This window comes from Stigmatopora argus, chromosome 7 (genome assembly GCF_051989625.1).
Source record: "Stigmatopora argus isolate UIUO_Sarg chromosome 7, RoL_Sarg_1.0, whole genome shotgun sequence".
NCBI lineage: Eukaryota > Metazoa > Chordata > Actinopteri > Syngnathiformes > Syngnathidae > Stigmatopora > Stigmatopora argus.
The window spans coordinates 1242779-1266931 of record NC_135393.1 but is presented as its reverse complement, the minus strand read 5'-3'; the positions used below and the strand labels follow the sequence as shown (position 1 = coordinate 1266931).

Here is a 24153-nt window from a genome sequence, read left to right as displayed (position 1 = left end):
GACCACACAGGAAGTTTTCCACAAGGTGGGGACCTTCTGCAGACTGAGGCTGAGGTTGAAAATATGCAGAATCACTATACCAAGCTGATCCGCACACTCAGTAGTCTGGAGCTGAGGCCGTCTGGACCGGTAGCCTTCCTTGCCTCGATCTTCTTTAGCTGTTTTATTACCTGATCGACAGTAATGCAGAGACCGGTGGAAGAGGGGGGGGAAGGGGAGGAGAACGAGGGGGGAGCGTTGCTTCTGGTCTGGGGGGTCAGGGGAGTGGGGGCAGGACTGAATCTGTTAAAGAACTGATTCAGTTCATTGGCCCACTCCCTGCCGCCAGACTCCGGGTCTCTCTCGCTGTTGCCTCCATGGCCCGAAATAGTCCTCAAGCTCCTCCAGACCTCTTTGGTGTTGCCTCTCTGGAGTTGGTTCTCCAGCTTCCTCCTGTAGATAGTCTTACCCTTCCTCATCTCTCTCTTCAGCTCCTTCTGGACCATTTTCAGGCTCTCCTTCTCCCCAGACCTAAAAGCCCTCTTCTTCTTGTTCAGGAGGGCCCTTAGATCCCTGGTGACCCACGGCTTATTGTTGGAGAAACAACGGACCTTCTTGGAGGGTAGAATGTTCTCAACACAGAAGTTAATATAATCTGTGATGCAGTGGGTCAAGCTGTCAATGTCATTACCATGTGAATTGCACAGCACCTCCCAGTCAGTGGTCTCAAAACAGTCCCTCAGTACCATGCTGGTCTCCTCGGTCCATCTTTGTATGATCCTCGTGGTAGGTTTTATTTTCCTCACCATAGGGATGTAGGTGGGGATCAGATGGACCAGGTTGTGGTCTGAGCGGCCCAGTGGGGGGAGGGGGACTGTACTAATAATATAATCTATATATAAAAAAATGTAAATACTTTAAATACTGTAATCAGCGAAAATAATTCCTCTCTTCTGAATATAAATCCCTCAAAAACAGGTAAATGAATTTTAGTCCAAGTCCTCCTGCACAGACCAGACCTTTAAGGTCAGCCCCCTTTCAGCGAGGTACAGCTTCGCGTTCGGGATGAAACAGTTTAAGAACCAGTCCTTTGTGAAGGATCCAGGCTTTTCGGTTGCTCATTCAGTAGACAGGCAGCAACGTTCACAGTTTGGGGTCCAGGGTTCATCCCAGGTCGATTCTCCTGTGTGGAGGGCATGCATGGGTTTTCTCCATGTACTCCAGTTTCCTCCCACATTCCGAACTGGTTGAAAACTCTAAATTACTCATCGGTATGAGTGTGAGCGCGAATGGTTCTCCCTCTCCTCGTGCCCTGCGATTGGCTGGCCACTGATTCAGGGTGTCCCCCGCCTGGTGCCCGAAGTCAACTGGGATAGGCTCCAGCACCCCCCACGGCCCTTGTGAGGATAAGAGGTTCAGAAAATTAATGAATGAATGACAATGTATAACGACAATAAAAGCATTCAATTCAACTACCGTATTTTCACACCTATATGGCGCATTTTAAAGTCTAATTTTTTCTTGAAAATGATCAATGCGCCCAATCGGTCGGTGCATCTTCTCTGTGCACTAAATTCTATTTTTGTATGGCCCTAACCGCTTGAGTGACTAGTTTTATTTCTTGCCGGCACGCTACTTGAGATCAACTCAGCGGACGGACAGTCACCCTAAAATAGCCTCCCCGCGCATTCCAAGCATTACGGTAAATCCATTCAAAACATCCCAGGGGAGTGACAAGACATTTAACTTCCATGTGCTTGCAGCGCTTTTATGACAACAGAATGCGGGTGTGAACGTTTGGAAAATGGATCGAACACAAATTAAAAGCTTTGCTACCGGATTGCTAACAAATGGCCAACATTGTAGTTCGGGCAGGCAGCGTTGCACGAGTTACGTGACGTTTTGGAATGAATTGTCGATGCTGATATAACAATGAGAAGAATCAAAGGCTTGGGAGTGATGCATGTCGCGAGTTACAATGGATTGTGGATGACTGGGCTCTAGTGTCGGCCAGCACTGTACGAGCTTTCGCCAAAGCTGGAATCAAGTTCCCAGAATACACAACTGTGACTGACAGTGGAGCCTACCATGTTAAATGCCGAACTCTTTATATCAGAGAGTACCTTTAACCTCAATAAAGCATTATCAAACTTAGATTTGTGCGTTCCTGTCTTTAAAAAAAACACACTAGTGCCAAGCCTAACATACGCTAGCAGCTAGCATAACATACGCTAGCGGATAGCATAACATACGCTCACGGCTAGCATAAAATATGCAAGCGCCCAATCTATTGACAAAAAACAGAAAATATACCTGCAAATGAGACTGCGCCCCAATACACGCGTTTTATAGGTGTGAAAATACGGTATACTATACTTACTGTCATCCCTCGCCACTTTGCTTCAGAGGTCACAGCTTCAGTCTATTCGTGAATGAATGTAAACAAAATTCTACCATTTCTGCAAAAGCAGTGGGAATATTTAGTGATCTTGTGATAGAGGGTTTTTCAAAACACTGACTAAGTTTCGCATGGCAGGTTCGAAAATGTAAGAAAACGACTGGGATCCACTCTGTCGTGCGGCATTGTATGGCATCGAGTGCAGACAATGAGGCCGTAGAAGAATTTATAAAATAGAGAATTTATAAAATTCTAACAATTTTTGGAAGATAAGTACGTTTCACAGCAAGTTTTGAATTGCAACGAGACTGGGCTTGCGTTCATCACAGGTGAGGAGAAGAAAATCCCGGGACACAAGCCCATGAAGGACCAACTTACTCTTGCTCTCTGCAGTAATGCCATTGGAGATTGCAAGATTAAGCCCCTGCTAGTGTACCACTCGGAAAAACCCCAACCCTGACAAGCTAACAAAGTCCTAAAGGAGAAGCTTAACATCATTTGGAAGGCCAATGCCAAGGCCTGTGTCACTCGATAATTTTTAGTTAAGTTTGAGTTTGATTTATTTAATAAAGGGACAGTACATATTAATAAACATATACATATTCATGTTAATGAACACATACATATTGATGTTAGTGAACACATACATGTAGATATGCAAGATTATAGCCGAAAGCTAATTTCCATCTTCAGTCCCTTGTGCAAGGCGAAGATAAACGACTGAGACTGTGAGGCACGAACAGAGAGGGTGCTTTGGCTAAATACACTCATTCTGAAGGGAACTACAGTCACCTCTAGAGCCAGCTCTTGTTGATCCTTGCAGTGGAGGAGGTTTGGCCCTGCTGTAAAGACGTTGTTAAAAAAGAATAACCACCCCCTCAAGTGTTTGCCGATTCTTGAAAATGCCAACTTTCACAAATTTTCGAGTTGGTGGAAAAAGCCCATCCTGAAAAAGTGTTCGCAAATCATGCGATCGCCCAGTTTCATGACATTTATTTTGTGCATTTGAGAAACATTATTAAAAGTCGTAAGAAATCATAAAACGTTAATGAAAAAGATTACATTTAATGTTAGGTTATTTTGAATTCTTAATTTTAAGTTGATTGGATGTGTGTTTATTTGCTCTTGTGCTCGCTGTCTCTCTTGCCTAACATTAACTTCCTGACATTTGTGCACCTGTGCTTTAACACGAATAATTTTTGCATGCTTATTATTCAATTTAATGGCTAATTAAAAATTGGGACACTTTGACCAATTTTAAAGGGTTGGTTGTTTTTGTTGTTGTTGTTTTTTCAGGACCGTGGAAAGAATAAGAGAATTTACATATAAAGTACTGCTCTACGAAAAATCCAATTGAAGTTCTGGAAATAATTAATTTGATAAGTAGAGATATCACTATACAGTGGTACCTCGACATACGATCGTAATCCGTTCCGAGACTGAGATCGTATGACGAGCTTTTCGTAACTCGAGCGGACGTTTCCCATTGAAATGAATTGAAAACAAATTAATCCGGTTTTGTTTCCACGACAACGCACTCGTAAACGGAACAAACACATTTAAATTAACTTGGATTAATATATACAGACACTCAAACATACGTTTAATGTAACGTTACACAAAACTGAATTCTAATTTTGTTTTAACCTTTTTTTTTACCTTTGTTCTCTTCGGGTTAGTTGTTTGCCACGCCTCCACCCTCATGTTCGCTATCGATGGGCTGTTTGCTGTTGTACTACGTATTCCCTTCAAAATATTCCGAAAATGATGCACACAAATGTCCACACAATAGGATAACGCACGACCACTTGCCAACGAGAAGTATTAGTCTTGTAATATTAGCGATTGCTCCACTGCTCATAAGAACATCAGTGGCTCGCAACTCCCCCTTTGTAATATCTCTGGTCGCAACCGCTTTGAACGGCGCCTATGAGAGAGAGTTGCGACCAGAAATATTACAAAGAGGGAATTGCGAGCGAGTGCCGCTGATGTTCTTATGAGCAGCGAACGAGAAATAATATAATATTCCTCGTATTAGATAATAATAACAGGAAATGCAACCGCTGAGCTTACCCACGTATTGATTGTGGGTAATGACGTTTTATTCTGAGAAAGAGTGCCATTGCCTATCGGCTGTGTGCACGAGTATACTTCATTACCCAGAAAGCCCTCTTTTTTCCCGCGCATGCGTGGTGCGTTTCCTGGTCGAAACTCGTCTCAATAATTTGTTCGGTGCTCATAGATATTGTTATACACAAAAGAGATGCGGCAAAAAAAGACACTGCGCTACAATGATAAACAGCCTCTCATGTCATGGCACCTTGCTTGGTCGCATCTCAAAATTTGAATTGTATCGCGAGCAAATTATTCGATCGAAATTTTCGTCGTACCACGAGCATGTCGTATGACGAGGTACGACTGTATTGCATAACATATTAAAACATATTTTTAACCTACTTAATGCTGATTACTGCATGGCTACAGTCACTGTGGAGAAGACCATCCAGGTGTACCCAAACCGGATACCGATCACTCCTCCGGTCCCAAGATGCAGTGTTCAGAATTCAGGGGTCGGCAATAAATAATTGGTAGAAAATTATTGCAGTATATTGCCAAAAATATATTTTCAATTGGGCTTTCACAATGTAAATATATTTATGTTTACGCTGAAAAATGATCAATTATTGGTCGCCGAACCAAAATTATTTGCAATAATGTTCCTCGGCCATTTTCCGTAGTGTCCAAGAAATTTGCAAATGCATGCATGCAAAAAACACGCCTGCACGCACATTGCTTGCATTTCTCTATGCATTCAAAGTCAAATGCTATGTGCGCTGTGCACAGCGCACGCACGTGCGCACACGCTTGTATTGCACGTGCATGCGTAATCAGCGTGATCACAATGCGGCTAATTATTGGTTGGGACACTTAGAGCTGGTTGATTGGCTCATGCAGTTCTCCACTTGACCACATGCTAATTGGGAACGTTATTCCGTACTCAACATTGACTCAACATGTCCAAGAAGAACGAAGCGCTGGTGAGACTCCATTTTGGGATCGCGAGTTTGTCTCTCAGATCGTATCATCCTTCGAAAGGTTGCCCATAGTTTTCTATTTTTTCATATAAATCTACAACTGCAACGCAATTTTCTTCTTGATTTCGGATAAAAACTTCGGGATTGTAGTCCCAGGGGTCATTAAAATGTAATTTTTGGGGTTTAAATCTATTTTCCCAGTAACAATAATAACAATTTTCTCATGCTAAGCGCCAATATAATTTTCGCCCAATTATTGAAATATATTTTGATTAATTGCTTACAATGGCGTACAGAGGAATTTTGAGCCACGGAGCAGGTTCTAGACGGTGCGCCCCCTCAATTTCAGAACTCAATTATAAAGGCAGCCAAATGTGATAAATATCCTTGAAGCTTGGCGAGTTACACAGATTTTCTTTTGTAAATTTGCGAAATATTAAAAACTGGATTTAGAAATATATTGCAATAATTTTCATTTATAAATTTCTACGGGGAAAATTTAAATATATTTATTTTCTGTGGCCTAAATTGAAATATATACATTTTTTGAGACAAATATATTTCTGACACAAAAAATAATATTTTCTGGGCCCCCGCTTCAGAGCCAGCAACAGGGCACTCTACAGCACAGCTCACGCCAACCTGAAGAGAGGCGTTAAGGCTGCCAAAGAAGACTACATAGAAGGGGAACTTGATGACCCCCGAACGAAGTAGTAGAGCATACGGACTCTCACCAACTACAAGGGCCGAGCTGTGACTCCTGCGGACTCAGATGCGGCACTAGCAGAGGACCTAAACAATAAACAAGACCGCTTTGAGTCCCTAGCCCACCACCCAGTCAAACCACCTCAAACTCCAGTACATCCCACACCAAACTCGGGAAGAAGCTTCACCCCACTCATTGTGGAGGTAGTGGATGTGAGGCGTGCTCTGTGCAGTCAACCCCAGGAAGGCCACAGGACCGGATGGAGTACCAGCCAAAGTACGTAAGGCCTGTGCTGACCAACTATAGCACCAGTCTTGACGGACATTTTCAACCTTTCACTGTGTTAGGGTTATTAGTCTTACATTATTATAGATGTGCTCGCAATGAAGAACGCTTTGCTTAGCTTATTAGTCTTACATTATTATATATTTGCTTCCTATGAAGACCACTTTGCTTTACTTAGAATGTTAGGGTTATATTATATATTTGCTCGCAATGAAGAACGCTTTGCTTTACTTAGCTTATTAACATTAGAAATGTATTATAGTACATCTGCTTGCAACCATGTAAATGATTTGCTCCTTAGTTAGACCAAACAACAGGAAGGTCGAATCCTCTTGGACTGCTGGAATGTGTCGAAGATCCTTCGGCTCTACAAGGCCTCTATTTGTTCCAAAGTGGTTCTCAAGGGCAGCTGTGGGTTCTCTTTTTTTATTCCAACTGATCCAACAAAGTCATATTAAAGATTATAGTTTATGCTGAAACAAGCAGCAACATATTGGTAAAATTGCATCTTCTTATTTGATTGAAACAAAATCCCTTTGTGGGAATACTTGGGAGACCCGATATACACTGGTTCCTCTGCATTGATGAAGTAGCATAAATTGATTACAAACAAATAAAAAGTTGTCTAACAAGAAGAAGAAAAATGTTTTTCCATTGTATTTTGTGTAATGCTTTGAAAAAGTTTAATTCTGAAAATGTCTATTCAATTCAAATAAGTAATTGATTTCTAAAAAGTGTTAAGTTAGTCATTGAAAATATGACTTTACTATATGGCCATTGTTATGAATTATTGGTTATAAAAATGAACTTAAAGGTTTGAGCCATATTCAAATTTGCTCACCCTAAACTCACCAAATCAAAGTGTCTGCCTCTATCTGATCATTGGGGGTTGTGCAGATTCTTCACAGCAATGTGTGACTACAGTATATGACTCTGGTGTTTGCAGTAAAAACAATTGAGCTGTCTTCTGGCAATTGTAAAAGCTGTTCACAGAGAAACAAACATCGTAAAACTTTTCCGGAGCTGTGTCCAATGTTCCCTCTAAGCTGCACGTGTGCGCAATTGCGCACTACTATCGTCTTCTCCACGCAAAGCAAATCATATGGAGCGCACAAAATAAAATAATTTTTCCCCATGATGCCGCCGTTCACGCGGCAGCCAGTGGCAGTAGCTGTAGCTCTGTCCACTTGTTTTTCGTGTTTTACAGGCCTTCTATCTTTTTTTTAATTACATTTTAATATTTCTAAATAAATTCATTTTTACTTTACTGTGCAAATAGAAGAACAAGCGATGAAATCAGGTGAGAACTGTCTAAATCTGCTGTGTGTGGTTCTGTGCGTGCGTGCGTGCGTCTAGTACGTGTGATCGATTGTCTTCAACCTACACAATGGACTATAGTAAATGGAAATTAGCCCTCGGCTACAATCTTACATATATATGTTCATTAACATGAATATAAATGTTCATTAATATGTGCTATCCCTTATTAAATAAATCAAAGCAATATCATGGAAAAATATTGCATATAAATGTAAACTTGACTATCTCAAGTGACACGTTCAGCAGAAAAGTCATTGGAACGAGAATGAGAAGTGAGAAGGACAGATGTGTAAAATAAGGTAAAATGTAAGTCGGGTTTGTGCATATTCTAATGGCATTTATGAAGATGTTTTATTCATAGATATTTTTTCATTAATTTTCTGAACCGCTTTATCCTCTTTATCACTCACGTGGGGTGCTGGAGCCTATCCCTGCTGGCTTTGGGCCAGGGGTGGGGGACACCCTGTATCGGTGGCTAGCCGATCGCAGGGCACAAGGAGACGGACAGCCATGCACACTCAGACCCATACCTAGGGGCAATTTAAGAGTGTCCAATCAGCCTACAATGCATCTTTTTGGGATGTGGGAGGAAAACGGAGTACTCAGAGAAAACCCACGCAGGCCCAGGGAGAATATGCAAATTCAACACAGGTGGACCGACCTGGATTTGAACCCAGGACCCCAGAGCTGTGAGGCCGATGCGCGAACCACTCATCCGCCGGGCCGCCCATTCATAGATATTAATATTACATTTTATTATTACTAAATCATTTATGTGTAGTAGACATGCACCTGCTTATGGCAGGTGTGATACTGGTGTGTGCCCATAGCGAGCAATGATGATGTTGCTCACACTGGTACTCAGTGTGCTCAGGGAGGTTGTCTTTCTGCCCAGACAAACGAAAAATTAGAGGGAACATTGCCTGTGTCCAAATATCCTGTTGTTATAGTCCAAAGATGTCTAAGTTAAAACCCAATAGTATTTTATTTCAAACACGCCATGTTCCTTTGTAACTGAAACCCACCCGCAAACATTCAAATTAACACCCATTTTGGGGAGAGATAGCTTTAAAAACTGGATTCAGATCTACAAGACGTTGTCTCTTCCCTTGATAATAAAGAGAATTGACCATGGAAGCTTCAATAATGCAGCGCTGGCAACTACCCCGGAATTTTCCGGGTTTACCCAGAAGCACAACGCAACTTCCGGGACTCCGGACAACCTCACTAAACCCCGGAAATCCCAAAAAAATCTCTCTCAAATTTTTGTTTAAGCAACCATTTTGGAAAAGTACCAAATTTCCGATTTAAATGTCTCAAAATCCACACCATCGGTACGGTTTCTTGATTCAACTGCACTGTAAACCGGAAGAATTTGGTAACACGAGTGCACTCGTGCGGGGCACTCGTATGTCAAGGTATTACTGTACTGAAATGGGGTTGAAGGAGGTTGGCGGCTCTGATAATGTCTTGTCTATATTTTGTCACAAAATATTTCAAAACAAAAATAAGAACATCTGTCACGCATAAATGCAAAAGTTGTGCAAACTTTCAGCCTGTCAGTAGCGTAGGTAAAATGAAACCAAATACATTACGGTTTTCAAATTGATAACTATAATCGATCAATTAGGATTTAAGTCCTTTGTACTCGAAACTAAAGCGACATTTTCTGACGTGAAAACCAAAATCCATCGAATTGCAAGTCGACTATTTCAACCTGCATTCATATGACTGCCAAATGATTGAGGTGTGTCATTCCAGTGAAAAGGTATTTTAGTTCAATTCATTTACTCACCTGAGGTGCAGGGCGATTCCCGGAGCTCACTTTGGCTAATGAAGACCACAAAACCGCTAATACAAAAAATGAAACAATTACAACTAATCCCCGTAAAATTAATCCCACTTTAATTCTCATATTGGAAAACCTCGTAAGTGAGCCTTGTACGACAGCGACAAACTGGTGTCAGGCCAGATCTTCAATCAAAAAAGAAGTTAAACCAACCGCCTCAAATTGTTTTTCCTAGTCTGAATTACGGTAATGCACCACCAAACCAGGGAAATCCCGACATTCAAAATAAAAGTATGAAAATTCAGAACATAATAAGAGCACGTTGATTCCATAGAATGTAAAAAGAGACCCGGAGTAGTCAATCAGTAGAAATGCTGGTGATTTGCGTTGAAGGTCAACATATCAACATGTATGTACTACCGTGCTTTCAGGGCTATCTGATCGGACACCTTTAAGCGCGTTGTGCCAACGGATATTCTCAAATGTCGGCCATGTTAGGACAGAAACAGAGCGGTATTTCCGAACCACTGAGCGGGCGGAGGCACATTGCGGTGCGTAAGACATAGTCAAGTGTGCGGCAGGAAATGATCTGCTAAGAAGTCATGCCGTGTTAAAATCAAGAGAGAAAAATCGTAATATTACGAGATTGAAATCGAAAAAGGAATAACACGAAGTCATATTTTGTAGTATAGCAAGATTCAAATTGTAATATTATGAGATTTAAGTCATTTTCTTGCTTACTTTTATGTAACGTAAACCGGAAGTTGTTTGGTTTCACGGGCTTCAACTTTTGTCAACGTAAAATCTGTGTGGGCACAGAAGTGTTTTTCGCGTTATATTAAGAGATTTAAGTCATATTCGAAGACAAGGTAATCAAATTATAAGAGTAAAATCGTTACATTACCTTTTTTTACATCACTCAAACCGGAAGTGTTTCGGGTCCGCGGACATCGAATTTTGACGAAAAAAGGTCCGAGTGAAAAATTTTGATGTATTCAAAATATATCATTTCTCGCTTGTAGGCGGCCCGGCGGCGTGAGTGGTGAGCACGTCAGCCTCTCAGCTCTGGGGTCCTGGGTTCAAATTGTGGGATGTTCTTTTCTTTGTTCTGAAAGTTCTGGTGAAACAAGTGTTAACAAAAATATAGACAAGACATTATTGAAGCTTCCATGACCAGTTTTCTTTATTGGCTCGAGAAAAGGCGATATTCTCGTTCTGGCTCCATTTCTTAAAAAGCCTTCATTGCCTCCACCCAATGTGGGCGTTAACCTAAACATTTGTTGAGGATGTATGGACAGGCCAGGAATGTTCAAATTAGTAAAAGCTTCACAACTGCCAGAACACAGCTAAATTGTTTTTACAACAAACACCCAGAGTTACCTGCTGTTTTTCTACACATTGTTGTGAGACACAATGATCAAATTAGTGGCTATCACTTTGGTACACATACCTTTAAGTTATTTTTTATAGCAAATAATTCATAACAGACCACCTCCCCTGTTTGCACAGAGGAAACTGCACAAAACTTAATCAAATAAAAATTAACACATCAAAACCTTCAATCTCGTTTTAAAAAAACGTTCTCAATTTTGACGTACACGGAAGAAAAAAAACATACTTTACACACTACTTCATCATGGTATCAAAAAACTAGAAAGAAAATATAAAAAATATAATCCTCTTCGACCAGATGGTCCGCAACTTAAAGTTCTTCTTTTCGTAATTCCTCCTCCTCTTCCTTCAGCAGTCCACGATTTCAGTCTTGGTCCATAAGCAACAAAAGTCCACATTCAAAGCAAATTAACCATAGGTCACAGACAGCATTTCACAATCTTCCATTAGAACAGCATCAAAACGATCATGTGAAGGAGAGCTGGTAGAAGAAAACTGAATGAGAAAATCATACACAACAAATGATTGAGTATCAGAAACATTTGCGTTATTAATACTAAAAATAAATCTCCTAATGATAGCTTTCACACATGCAACAATACAGCAACTAAGAAGTAAAAACAAGAAGAATAAAAAGTAGCAAAAGAACCCAATAAAGAAACCACCAAATTTTTCCATTTTGCAAGATTGTCTACTCTAAAGCAATGCTAATTTTGTATAAATGAGTAATAAATACGTAGTGCCTACGATAGAATTCAACAGTACAGTGGTACCTCGAGATACGAGCTTAATGTGTTCCAGAACTGAGCTTGTATGTCGATATTCTCGTAACTCAAATGAACGTTTCCCATAGAAATGAACTAAAAACAAATTAATTCGTTCCAACCCTCTGAAAAAACAGCCAAAACAGGAATTTGGATTGGAAAAACATTTTCATTTGTTCTAATTCGCCATCTACAGTGGTACCTCCTGGTACAACATCCTCGTGGTATGACATGCTCGTGGTACGACGAAAATTTTGATCGAATAATTTGCCCGAGATACGATCAAAATTTCGAAATGCGACCAAGCCAGGTGGCCATGGCACTGTCTTTTTTGCATCTCTTTCATGTATAAAATATATCTACGAGCACTGGCGGACTTTGCATTTCCCCACCCCTTTTTTCCCCACGTTGGTCACATTTACATACAAGGTAAACAACAATGGATCGGCAGAGTTTTGCAAAGAAAAGATCTGGAATACACTCGTTAATCAGACACGGGGAAGCGGCAAGTTCCAAACAACTCTTAATGCGTTCGTTTTGAAGACTCCGGCGGAACGTCCGGGTGGGGTCAACCCGTAGAACTAAGGCAAAAAAGATTAAAACAAAATTAGAATTCAGTTTTGTGTGAAGTTACGTAATCAAGACGTATATGTTACACCCTGCATTCGATCTTGACACACAGGGGGAAATAATCAGAACAGTGAGATGTTGTTGTGACTTCAATCCAACTTTTACTGTCATGATTCAACACACCTCCCGTGCCTCAAGCTATTTGCTAAGACATCAATAATCGAATACCGATCTTCTTTAACATGCCCCACACTTGCCATGTGGATCCAAGGATCAACAGTCGAACACCAATACACCCATTCAATCCAAACTTGTTGTGCATTCTCAACATTCAATCATTAATAAATCAAACACTCTAGTATGTCACACTAATAGATCAAACACTCTAGTATGTCACACTAATAGATCAAACACTCTAGTATGTCACATATACATCTGAAAAAAAACACAAAGATCCTCCACTCCCCGGAGCCTTTTGTGTGTAAACTCTGAAAGCAGTGTTTATGTATGAATCATTGTTTTTACATGATGTGCCCTAAACGGGTGGCTGATTGGTCGTAATGCAGGACGCCTCTCCACGTCATTTTTGGAACATTTTCCGCCAGCGAGACGCCCGCAAATGACTTCCCACACCACAACTACACCGGGTCAGCACGTCCATCAATATCGCGTCTCGCCGAGTCCCTCCGCCACGACAGGGAAATAAAAGTGTTTGGGGGAGTAAGAATAGATAAAGTGTGATTTATAGACGGGTGGATGATTTTGGTTAACATTCTCACGCTACTTTTTTCTAAACCCTGTATCGTAGAGAGTTGACATGGTGGCCAGAAACGGCTGTCGAATCCTAATAGAGGAGTGATTGAATTTCTTCTTCTTTCTCTTGTGGTGGTTTTAAACATCACACTCTGTGACGATTCCAAAAATCCATACTTTCTCCAGTGCACACTCGAGTGCTTCCGCTTAGTCATTTCCGCTTGAAGTTAGTTGCATGAACTACGCAACAGCACTGCATTTATTTTCGTCAGATTTTCACTTTGGTTTACAATGTTTTAACAAAAATAACACCCAAACATTGCTTAAATCGGTAAAATTTGTCAGCCTTTCTTTTGACATTGACCATCACTTTTCCATTCTAATTCCTAAAAGGCATACTCCTGCTTCTGTATATATTGTACATTCCTTTTTTGCATACTTTATATACGTTTGCACAGTCACTTTTCACCAATTATGCCAAAAAAGAGGAGTTCTCATTTTGTATCAAGTTGGGAAAGGCGTAAACAATTGAAGCACGCCAAGATGGCAGCACAATCTTCTGCATTCCAAAGTGTTGGCAAGGCTTCGACCTCAGTTTTAATAAAAGTTTTATGATACTGCCCCTCTGAACAAAGCAGGATGTTTGTACACAGGAATCAGGATCAGTTTTTATGACAATGTCACTATGTTAAGCTTTGAAGCATCCATCACAACAGTAGAACACGGGAACAATTGTTTATTAAAAAACACCCGTGCTAGATCCTGTGCTCACACAAGCAGCCCGGTTTGCCTTGCATATTTTTACAATTTTTAGTATGTTTAGTTAATTTGTGTAATTGCAGAAAAGAAAAAAATCAAATATTGTTCTCGATCTTAACAAGAAAGCAATGATCATAATAGAAACCAGCTAGTATTCTTAATTTTGACTGATTAGGAATTTAGACTTTCACAAACTATAGTGATGGAATAAGTAAGATTGGTGTGATTTTTGTTTATTATACTTTTATTTCATCCCGTATTCGGGAAATTGCTTTTAAGACAGTAGCAAGCACATAACGATAACGGATAACGACAAGAAAAATACATTGTAGAGTTAGTTAGACATTCAATTCAATTCAATATATCGGCAAGAGAGAAAGAGACAAGGGGAGCTCCGAGTGAGTGCGTGTGTGTTTGTGTGCCCGCGTGTGCCCGTGCGTGCCCGTGCGTGCGTGTGTATGCGTGTTGCATGTGTGCGTGCGCGTGTGTGTGTATGCGTGTGTGCGTGCGGGAGCCCGGCCATTTGCGCTGACGAGCAGGCAGGCGAGGAAAGGCGGATTCCGTTCAAAACTATGGTGCGGGCCGTGCATGGTCCCTAATTGCAACATGGGACCATAACGGTAATCATTTTTTTCCCCCTAAAATTAGCATTGTTGGAATGTTTTGATCTCTAATTACATACATATGATACAAAAAAGGAGAGCAAATAGAAGACAGATAATTGAAAGTGAACATTTTGATTTCATAACCATTAAGTATTATTGATTGATGGCTTTTGTCATGCAAAATTTGAGTTAAAAAGCTAGAAGGACTACGTTAAGAAAATATTGGAAAAGGATCTGGGGAGGAATGTTACAATATGTCTGGCCACCATATTTGTGTACATTCCAAACTGCCTTCTAAAAAATAAAAACGTAATAGTCTGCTGTCATGAAATGAAATATCAAAATAAAATTGCTACATTAAAAATTCATAGTAGAGTTGATAATGTAAAGAATTGATTGCTAAATGATTTAAAAGATGGATAATCAATAAATCTAATTTAATACACTTGGGGATGCCAAAAAGTCATATGTTTAGAAAGTGGTATAATTATTTCAATCAGATCAGGTAAACGTTCCCTAATCACAAAGTTTAGACAGAAAAAATAATGAAAGAAGAGGTCAAGCCTCTGTGAAGTGTGAAAAGATATTCAACTTATTTGCTAACTCACTAAATTATAATATAGGAATAAATTAGACCTACTGTATTTACTCGCATATAAGCCGCATCCTTAAAATTGCCTCAAAATCGTTGAATTTTACAATTTCTCGCGTATAAGCGCCCCCTTATTCACAATTTTAACCTCCACATTCATGGTTTTAATAAGGAATACAAATGTGTTACTTTGAAGATAAAATCTTGAGAAAAATCATGTGGTATTTCTGAGATATTGTATGAATCAAAAGCACATTTTAAGGGTCAATATTATAAGGAATTAATTCATCTATTAATGGTTGTTTTCTTACTGCAAAACAGAAAATAACCAACACATAGTAAATGTTACTTTGCCGACATCTACTGGTGAAAAAGAGTATAGCAAGTTTTGTGCGCATATAAACCGTACCCTTGATTCAGTCATCATTATTTTTAGTTACAAATACGCCTTATATGCGAGGAAATAATAATAATAATAATAATAATAATAATCGGACATAGGCCATGTCGTCATTACCACAACACAAAAAAGCCTACTTGTCATCACACGCAGAAACTGCGTGTGACGAAATTGATGGTGCTTCTCCATAAGCTACGTTTAATCGGCAAAAGACCTAAATAAGTGTAAGTTACGGACTTGTAATTTGTCATTCCGCTGTTGTGAATACAGGTCGCTTACCTCTCGATTACATACAGGTCGCTTACCTCTCGATTACCGCACACTGTCTGCCACTTACCTTCCTTCAAGTCAGCTAGGAGGCGGCAGATCACCAACCAAACATCTATTCATATGCCGCAGAAGGGAATGTGTGTATGTTAGCGCGAGTTTAGATGTCTGATGGATGTGGGGAAAAAACTGTCCTTAAGCCTATTTGTCCGAGCTTTGTGGGACCTATAGCGTCTGCCAGAGGGCAGCAGCTGGAACAGATTGTGACCAGGGTGGTAAGGGTCCCCTATGATGTGCTTGGCTCTGCTGAGGTAACGCGGGCTGGCAATGTCTTCAAGTGAGGGCAGAGAGCAGCCGACAATCCTCTGGGCAGTGTTAATCACTTTCTGCATGGCCTTTTTGTCTGCCGCCGTGCTTCCAGCGTACCACACTGTGATGCCGTACGCCAGGATGCTCTCTACAGTGGTTCTATAGAAGGTTCTCAGAAGATTGGAGCCCAAGTTGTTCTTCCTGAGCACCCTGAGGAAATGGAGTCGTGTCTGAGCCTTCTTCACCACTGCCGTGGTGTTTGTAGACCATGAGAGCTTGTCCGTGACGTGGACCCCCAGGAATTTAAAGGACTGGACCCTGTCTACACATACTCCATTTATGAGGAGTGGGGCCAGATCTGTGCCGTGTTTGCGAAAGTCCAAGATTATTTCTTTAGTTTTCGTGGTGTTCAGTGTGAGATTGTTCACCGAGCACCACGAAGACAAATTGTTGACCTCATCTCTGTAAGCCGACTCATCCCCTCCTGAGATGAGTCCGACCACAGTGGTGTCGTCAGCGAATTTGATGATGGCGTTAGACTGGTGGGTGGGTGCACAGTCGTAGGTGTACAGGGAGTACAGAAGAGGACTCAGTACACAGCCTTGAGGGGAGCCAGTGCTTAGTGTAATGGAGGAAGAGAGGTGGGGACCAAGTCTAACAGTCTGTGGGCGGTTGGACAAGAAGTCCTTTATCCAGCAGCAGATTGAAGAGGATAGTCCAAGGTGGGAGAGTTTGTCAGTCAGAATGTCCGGTTTTATGGTATTGAAGGCTGAGCTGTAGTCAATGAAGAGCATCCTCACGTAGTTCCCAGGGTGTTCCAGATGGCTCAGTGCTGTATGAAGAGCAATGGCAATAGCATCATCAGTGGACCTGTTTGCCCTGTAAGCAAACTGGTGAGGGTCAATTGAGGGAGAGATTGTATTCCTGATATGGCGGGCTACCAACTTTTCAAAGCACTTCATGATCACAGGCGTGAGGGCAACAGGCCTATAATCATTCATGCTGCCAATGGTTGGCTTTTTGGGGACAGGGATGATGGTGGCAGATTTCAGACAAGATGGAATGATGGATAGTTGCAGGGAACAATTGAAAATATTTGTGAAGACTCCAGCCAGCTGGTCAGCACAGGCTTTGAGCACCTTCCCAGGTACTCCGTCAGGGCCCGCAGCCTTCCTGGTGTTCACAGACCGCATTACCAGTCTCACTTCCTGTTCCCGGAACGTCAGTGTATTGCTGCAGGGTGGTGGTGGGGGTGTTGAGACCGGGCCTGATTTGTCAGTCTCAAAGCGGGCAAAGAAACGGTTCAAATTCTCCGCTAGTGAGGCATCTGCATTAACAGACATAGTATTGTTGTTGTAGTTGGTTATATGTCGTATTCCTTGCCACATCTTCTTTGGGTTATTTTCTGTGAAGTGCTCCTCAATTTTTTTGGTATATGCTGCCTTGGCCTTTTTAATGCCTCTTTTCAGCTCAGCTCTGGCAGCGCTATATTTTATCTTGTCCCCTGATCTAAAGGCGGAATTACGGCATTTGATGAGTGCCTGTGTCTCATTGGTCATCCAGGGTTTTTGGTTAGGAAAAACCCGTATTCGTTTATCTATAGTGACGTTGTCGATGCAGTTTTTTATGTAAGAAAGAACAGAGTCCGTGTAGTCCTGGAGGTTGTCTTGTACAAAAAGTTCCCAGTTGGTGCGGGAAAAGCAGTCCTGCAGCTGAGAGAGTGCGTTGTCGGGCCAAGTTTTTATTGTCTTTATTTGTGGCGTTGTTTGCCTCCGGAGTGGAGTGTAAGCGGGGGTGAGAGATAGGCAGAGGTGATCTGATCCAGCTAGGTGGGGTAGGGAAGTGGCTTTGTAAGCATGTTTGATGTTAGAATAGACATGGTCAAGAGTTTTGTCTCCTCTAGTATTACAATATACGTATTGAATAAACTTAGGTAAAACAGTCTTTAAACACGCCTTGTTGAAATCACCAGCGACAATAAAAACTCCATCGGGGTGAGCAAGCTGTTGTTTGTTAACAGCCGCTAGCAGGAGGTTAAGCGCCGTGTTAACGTTAGCATTCGGAGGTATATAGATAGCCGTTGCTATGACAACGGTAAGCTCTCTTGGAAGATAATAGGGCCTACATCGAATTGCTAATAACTCTAAATCCGGGGAACAGTGAGTGTCAATAATTTTACTGTCGCAACACCATTCATTATGTACATACATGCACAGTCCACCGCCCTTGCTTTTGCCTGTTAATACTTTAGAACGGTCGTTGCGAAAAAGCGTTCGGCTAGCTAGCGATACCGCCGCGTCAGGGATATGCGGGTGTAGCCACGTTTCGGAGATGATAATAATATTACAGTTTCTAACAAAGCTGTTGGTAGCAATACGAAGTTCCAACTCATCCATTTTGTGGGTGATGGATCGGGCGTTGGTCAAAAGGATACTTGGAAGCGGAGGTCGGTGTGGTTGGTGTTTGAGCTTAGCAGCAAGCCCCCCCCGGCATCCTCGCTTCTGTTTCCTATCCCGTCGCCGCCTGCGACGTGCTTTTGGTGGGCTGGCTAGCCACGGAGATCCCGGAGAGTGTGTTAAGAAATCGGATGTATCGCATATCCTTCGGATAGTGAGTAAATCCTGGCGACTGTAAGATAACGAACGACACCGAACTGGAGAGCTTAGAGCCGCAGCGTCAGTGCGCGCCGCCATCTTGCATAAGCCTACGGTATTATCGGGAAAATTTGACTAAAGCCCTAGAGCAGTGGTTCTTAACCTGGGTTCGATCGGTGCTCGGCCGTCTGGTCGCCGGACTTTTGGTCGCCGGACGTTTGGTAACCGGACGTTTGGTCGCCGGACGTTTGGTCGCCGGACTTTTGGTTGCCGGACGTTTGGTCGCCCGGAAAGTTATTGATAATTATTATTAAAAAATTGCCCTTGGAACACCACATCCATGTCGGTTGGGACTCTGAACGTCTCGGCGCGATCATAACATTAATAATTTGTTTCTGAATGTTAATTGATGCTAATGTAACTATTGAAGACAATGGAAGAGCCCAGCTTAGTCGGTTTTAATTGCTTTTATTTTTCTCATCTCAGCTAATTTTCTGAACCGTTTTATCCTCATCAAGTTCGCGGGGGGAGCTGGAGCCTATCCCAGCTGAGTCCGGGCCAGAGGCGGGGGACACCCTGAATCGGTGGCCAACTGGGCACAAAGAGACGGACAACAATGCACACTCACACCTATGCCTAGGGACAATGTAGAATGTCCAATCAGCCTACCATGGATGTTTTTGGAATGTGGAAACCGGAGTACCCGGAGGAACCCCACGCAACATGCAAACTCCACAAAGGTGGACCGACCCGGATTCGAACCCTGGACCCCAGAGCTGTTAGGCCGACACGCTAACCACTTGTGCTAGCAGGCTGCCCTGCTTTTATTTTTTGTACTTTTCCCCTATTTGTTAGTTTATAGCAGTGGTGGACGGTCAGGGCCTGCAAGGCCTAAAAATATATCTGAATCACAGACTGATGTCAATTATATTTTGTCCATGAATACTGAATTCCAAATTGTCTGTCAGCTTCCTTTCATTGTTTTTCCCCTGGTTGCGCTGCTTCCAGATTCCTTGAGGCCTTCACAATCAGTTCTGCAGGCTCTGCATAAAACAAGTGTCGATAAAATTGTTGCTTTAACCAATCAGATTTCGAGTTGGCGACACCAAGGCCTTCTCACAGGTGTAAGGATAAGTCATCGCTTTCACCAACTATGATTGGCTAGTGATAGAGTGGACTAGCCAGAGCTACCAAACTGTATCTGGAGCGAGCTGCACAAGCAAATATATTGTTGTGTTGATTTAGCAATGGCTGAAGGAGGAGAAGAAATTGATTTGTTTGTAGATATACAGTCAAAGCCATTTTCAAGACGGACTTTTCAAGAAAAGCTGGACATCATTAAGAAAGGTTGGACAACTCTGAAGCAAGCAAGCCTGTCACAACCGGGAACGAACATTTTCAGCACTAAATTTAATAAAAACTTATGCCAGAAATACGACAGGACAGGCTCGACTTCCAGCTTTAGCTTCGATGGCGATAGAAAAGAAGGAGGAAAGAAAGGAGGATGGATTTTGTGTACAGGTAAAAAGGATTTTTGGTGAGTAAAATATGGCTATACAGACGCTCCCCTACTTACGAACATTCAACTTACGAACAACGGTACATACGAACATGTCTGCAAATTGCGTATAAGTCCAAAAATGTTCGCAAGTCCAATTTTGTATTTCGCGCCTTTTTCGGAGTAGTACTTCTTTCCGCCGCTAATACCGACGCCTGGCGCTGTGAGAGCTCAGCTCACCCAGCATCTACCTTCTTCTTCGTTGCAATGCGGAAGTGCGTGAATGTATGTCCAGTGTGCAAAGAACCTTTTTCATTTGTATCATTAAATATCTCATGCATCCAATATTGAATATGGTTGGTAAAAAGCTAAAGGCTTCTATTGAGGGAGTTGCAAGGAAGAGGCAAGCCATTTCATTTGAAACGAGTGGCAATAATAACGAAGCTTGATGCGCGTGAGAGTGGTGAGCGTTTCACGGGCATACAACTCAGTACCATTTATAAACAGAAAGATCGAGCAGCAGGACCCAAATATTGAACGTTGCACAAAGTTTGCAAATCAATCGAATGATGCCATACAGTGCTAGCGCATCATTTATGATGAAAAAAAGAAAACTGCAATCGTCATTAGATAGCTTCTTTCGGCCAGTTTCTAGTAAATCTCTCTCTCTAATGTATGTATACAGTACTGTATATATTCTCTCCATTTTATTAAATGTTTTTTTCAGTACAAACCAATGTGTGTTAGGGAGGGAGGGAGGGAGAGGGAGGGAGGGAGAGGGAGGGAGGGGGATAGGGAGAGGGAGGGGGGGAGAGGGGGGGAGAGAGAGGGGGAGAGAGAGGGGAGAGAGAGGGAGACAGAGAGGGAGAGAGAGGGAGAGAGAGAGAGAGGGAGAGAGAGGGAGAGAGAGAGAGTCACTTGACGGATGCGCTCGGAATGTAACATAAACTTTAAATTTAACTGAAATGAACTTAGATTCCTATACACACAAACTTAAAAAAAAGTTTTAATCTAACGTTACACTAAATTTAAACCTTCTTGTGAAATAACCAAGGCAAAGAGGTAAATGCGTTCCACTGTGGCTTTCGGCGAACTTCCTGCTTCTCCATACGCATTGGCGAGCCAGCTCAGTCACGCGGACACTACTCACTTTTTTCGATTATTTCGTGCTCAATATCGATTGTCATCATACGCCTTTTCTTCGCAGTACCCTTCATTGCACCGGCTTGCTTTGGATCCATTGTGTTTCCCTTAATTCTGCACTGAGTAATGCAAAAGAAAACACGGGAAAAAAGCAACATAGCGATTGTTGCACGAGAGAGACAGTGCGGTGAAATCATAAAGTAGCCTCTCGCGGCCTGGCCACCTGGCTGTCTCAAATGCTCGTATCTCAAAATGTGTCTCGTATCTCAAGGTAAATATTTGCTCGGAATTTTACTCGTATCTCAAATAGCTCGTATGTTGGAGCACACGTGCATTACTGTGTATTACTGTACACACATACATACATACATACATACATACATACATACATACATAAACACACACACACACACACACACTGGAGTCACGTGTCTGTGCTTCTTTCATTAAAAGCCTTGCTGGTGTGTCTGAACACACTAAGACTATCCGTTTTCTTTGTTCTACATTTATCTTTATATCCTCCAGAACAGAAAACAAGCACACGGCATTCTGGGTATGAGGTCAAAAGCCAATGCTAACAATACACAAAATGCATCAAATTTCCAATCGTGATCAATGCAAATTTTATTCGCCCTAAATTATGTAATAAAATAATTTTGTAACATTTAAGTATAGCTTGTCAGATTGTGTTACGTATTTGGCAAGACGTTGTGGTGAGGACACGAGGAATAGGACCCAATCGCAGGGAAACAGGCGAGGACGAGAGAAGTGGTGCTCAGTCGAAAAATTTAATAACTTAGGCAGGAGGCAAGGAAAGTAACAAAGGACTTGGCGAAAAATAATGGAAAACAAACCCGTCTAGGGAACACGGGGAATCGAGGAATGAGGTAAGGTAGACACATGGCAAGGCAAATAAAGCAGTCGATCCGACAAATGACTTAACAATCAGTGGGGTTTAAATACACAACAGGAACTAATTCTAATGACGCGCAGCTGTGCGAGAGCAACGGCAAGACAGGAGGGACAAACAAGAGTAGGGAAATGAACATAAGAACCCACAGAGAAAGCAATGGAAAAACAATAACAAGTCATCACACAGAAGCCAGAGCTGTGGAAATCATATTTCTTAACTTTAACAAAGAGACGACGCATGACATGATTAATGTTTGCTGACATGGTTTTGGCAGAAAAATGTTAGATGAGTACAAACGACGGATGGTGAGAACAGTCAAACTCAATCCACAGACCAGCTCCTAACCCCTACAACATGGTCTTGCAACAGATGGTGTCACTTTGCATCATTCAACTATTCAGCTTACTTTGCACAAGAAGATGCTATTGGGGAGAGTTCTGCGGCAGAAGCCTTTTCTGCGGACATGCCATGGAGTCACTTGACGTATGGTAGAGCACATTTGGACGAGCCAGTTTCATTTTGGAATATAATGCTGTGGGCTGATGAAACTAAAATTAAGTTATTTTGAAATACCAAGGGGCGGTGCAGTATGCATGGCGGACGAAGAACCCAAAATTTCAAGACTGACACCTGCTACCAACAGTAAAATTTAGAGGTGTTTTCATTATGCTTTGGGGCTATGTGGCCAGTGCAGGTACTGGCAGTCTTGATAAAGTTGATGGGCACATGGATTCCAGTCAGTATCAGCTGATCCTTACGAACAATGTTCTAAAATGCGTGACAAAGTTGAAGTTGTGCCGGCGCTGGATTCTTCAACAAGACAAGGACGCTAAACACTGCTCAAATTCTACTAAGGCAATCATGCAGAGGAACATGTACATCGTCCTGAAATGGCATTCTCAGTCTCCACACCTGATTATTATTGAAAATCTGTGGTATGATTTAAAGCGGGCTGTCCATGCTTGGAAAACCAGCAAACCTGACTTAACTAGAGATGTTTTGTAAAAAAGAGTGGTCAAAAATATCTTCAACCATTATTCAGACCCTCAATAGAAGCTATAGTAAGCGTTTAAAGGCTGTTATTACAGCAAAAGGAGGAGCTACTAAATATTGATATAATTTTTCTGTTGGGCTGCCCAAATGTATGCACCTGCCTACTTTTGTTTAAGTAATGATTGCACAGTTTCTGTAAATTGTATAAACTTATTTTGTCCTCATTCAAATGTCCCTGTTTGTCTGCTATATGATGTGTTTAATTGAAATTACTGGGGGTCCACGTCACGGACAAGCTCTCATGGTCTACAAACACCACGGCAGTGGTGAAGAAGGCTCAGACACGACTCCATTTCCTCAGGGTACTTAGGAAGAACAACTTGGGCACCAATCTTCTGAGAACCTTCTATAGAACCACTGTAGAGAGCATCCTGGCGTACGGCATCACAGTGTGGTATGCTGGAAGCACGGCGGCAGACAAAAAGGCCATGCAGAAAGTGATTAACACTGCCCAGAGGATTGTCGGCTGCTCTCTGCCCTCACTTGAAGACATTGCCAGCCCTCGTTACCTCAGCAGAGCCAAGAACATCATAGGGGACCCTTACCACCCTGGTCACAATCTGTTCCAGCTGCTGCCCTCTGGCAGACGCTATAGGTCCCACAAAGCACGGACAAATAGGCTTAAGGACAGTTTTTTCCCCACATCCATCAGAAATCTAAACTCGCGCTAACATAACACACATTCCCCTCTGCGGTATATGAACAGATGTTTGGTTGGTGATCTGCCTCCTACTAGCTGACTGAGGAAAGGTAAGTGGAAGACAGTGAGAGGTAAGCGAGAGGTAAGCGACCTGTATCCTCAACAGCGGAATGACAAATTACAAGTCCGTAACTTACACTTATTAGGTCTTTTGCCGATTAAACGTAGCTTATGGAGAAGCACCATCAATTTCGTCACACGCAGTTTCTGCGTGTGATGACAAGTAGGCTTGTGTTGTGATAATGACGACAGGGCCTATGTCCAATTATTATTATTATTAAATTGCTGATCCAAACAACCAACTACTTATGAATGCCTCTACATCGGTA

General features: G+C 42.0%; 1 protein-coding gene across 6 annotated transcripts in view; it reads right to left on the bottom strand.

Annotated features, from left to right (window-relative positions):
* Window positions 1-10091, bottom strand: part of galnt7 (UDP-N-acetyl-alpha-D-galactosamine: polypeptide N-acetylgalactosaminyltransferase 7) — a 111352-nt gene extending 101261 nt beyond the window's left edge. For 4 of the 6 annotated variants that reach the window (XR_013301015.1, XM_077605120.1, XM_077605124.1 and 1 more), the window contains exon 1: window positions 9933-10091. Coding sequence is in view for 4 of the 6 variants with exons in the window: in XM_077605120.1 (XP_077461246.1) it covers window positions 9933-10076 (144 nt within the window). In the remaining 2 variants the exon portion in view is untranslated. The other 2 variants (XM_077605122.1, XM_077605121.1) reach the window with 2 other exon arrangements.
* Between the last annotated feature and the right edge of the window lie 14062 nt (window positions 10092-24153).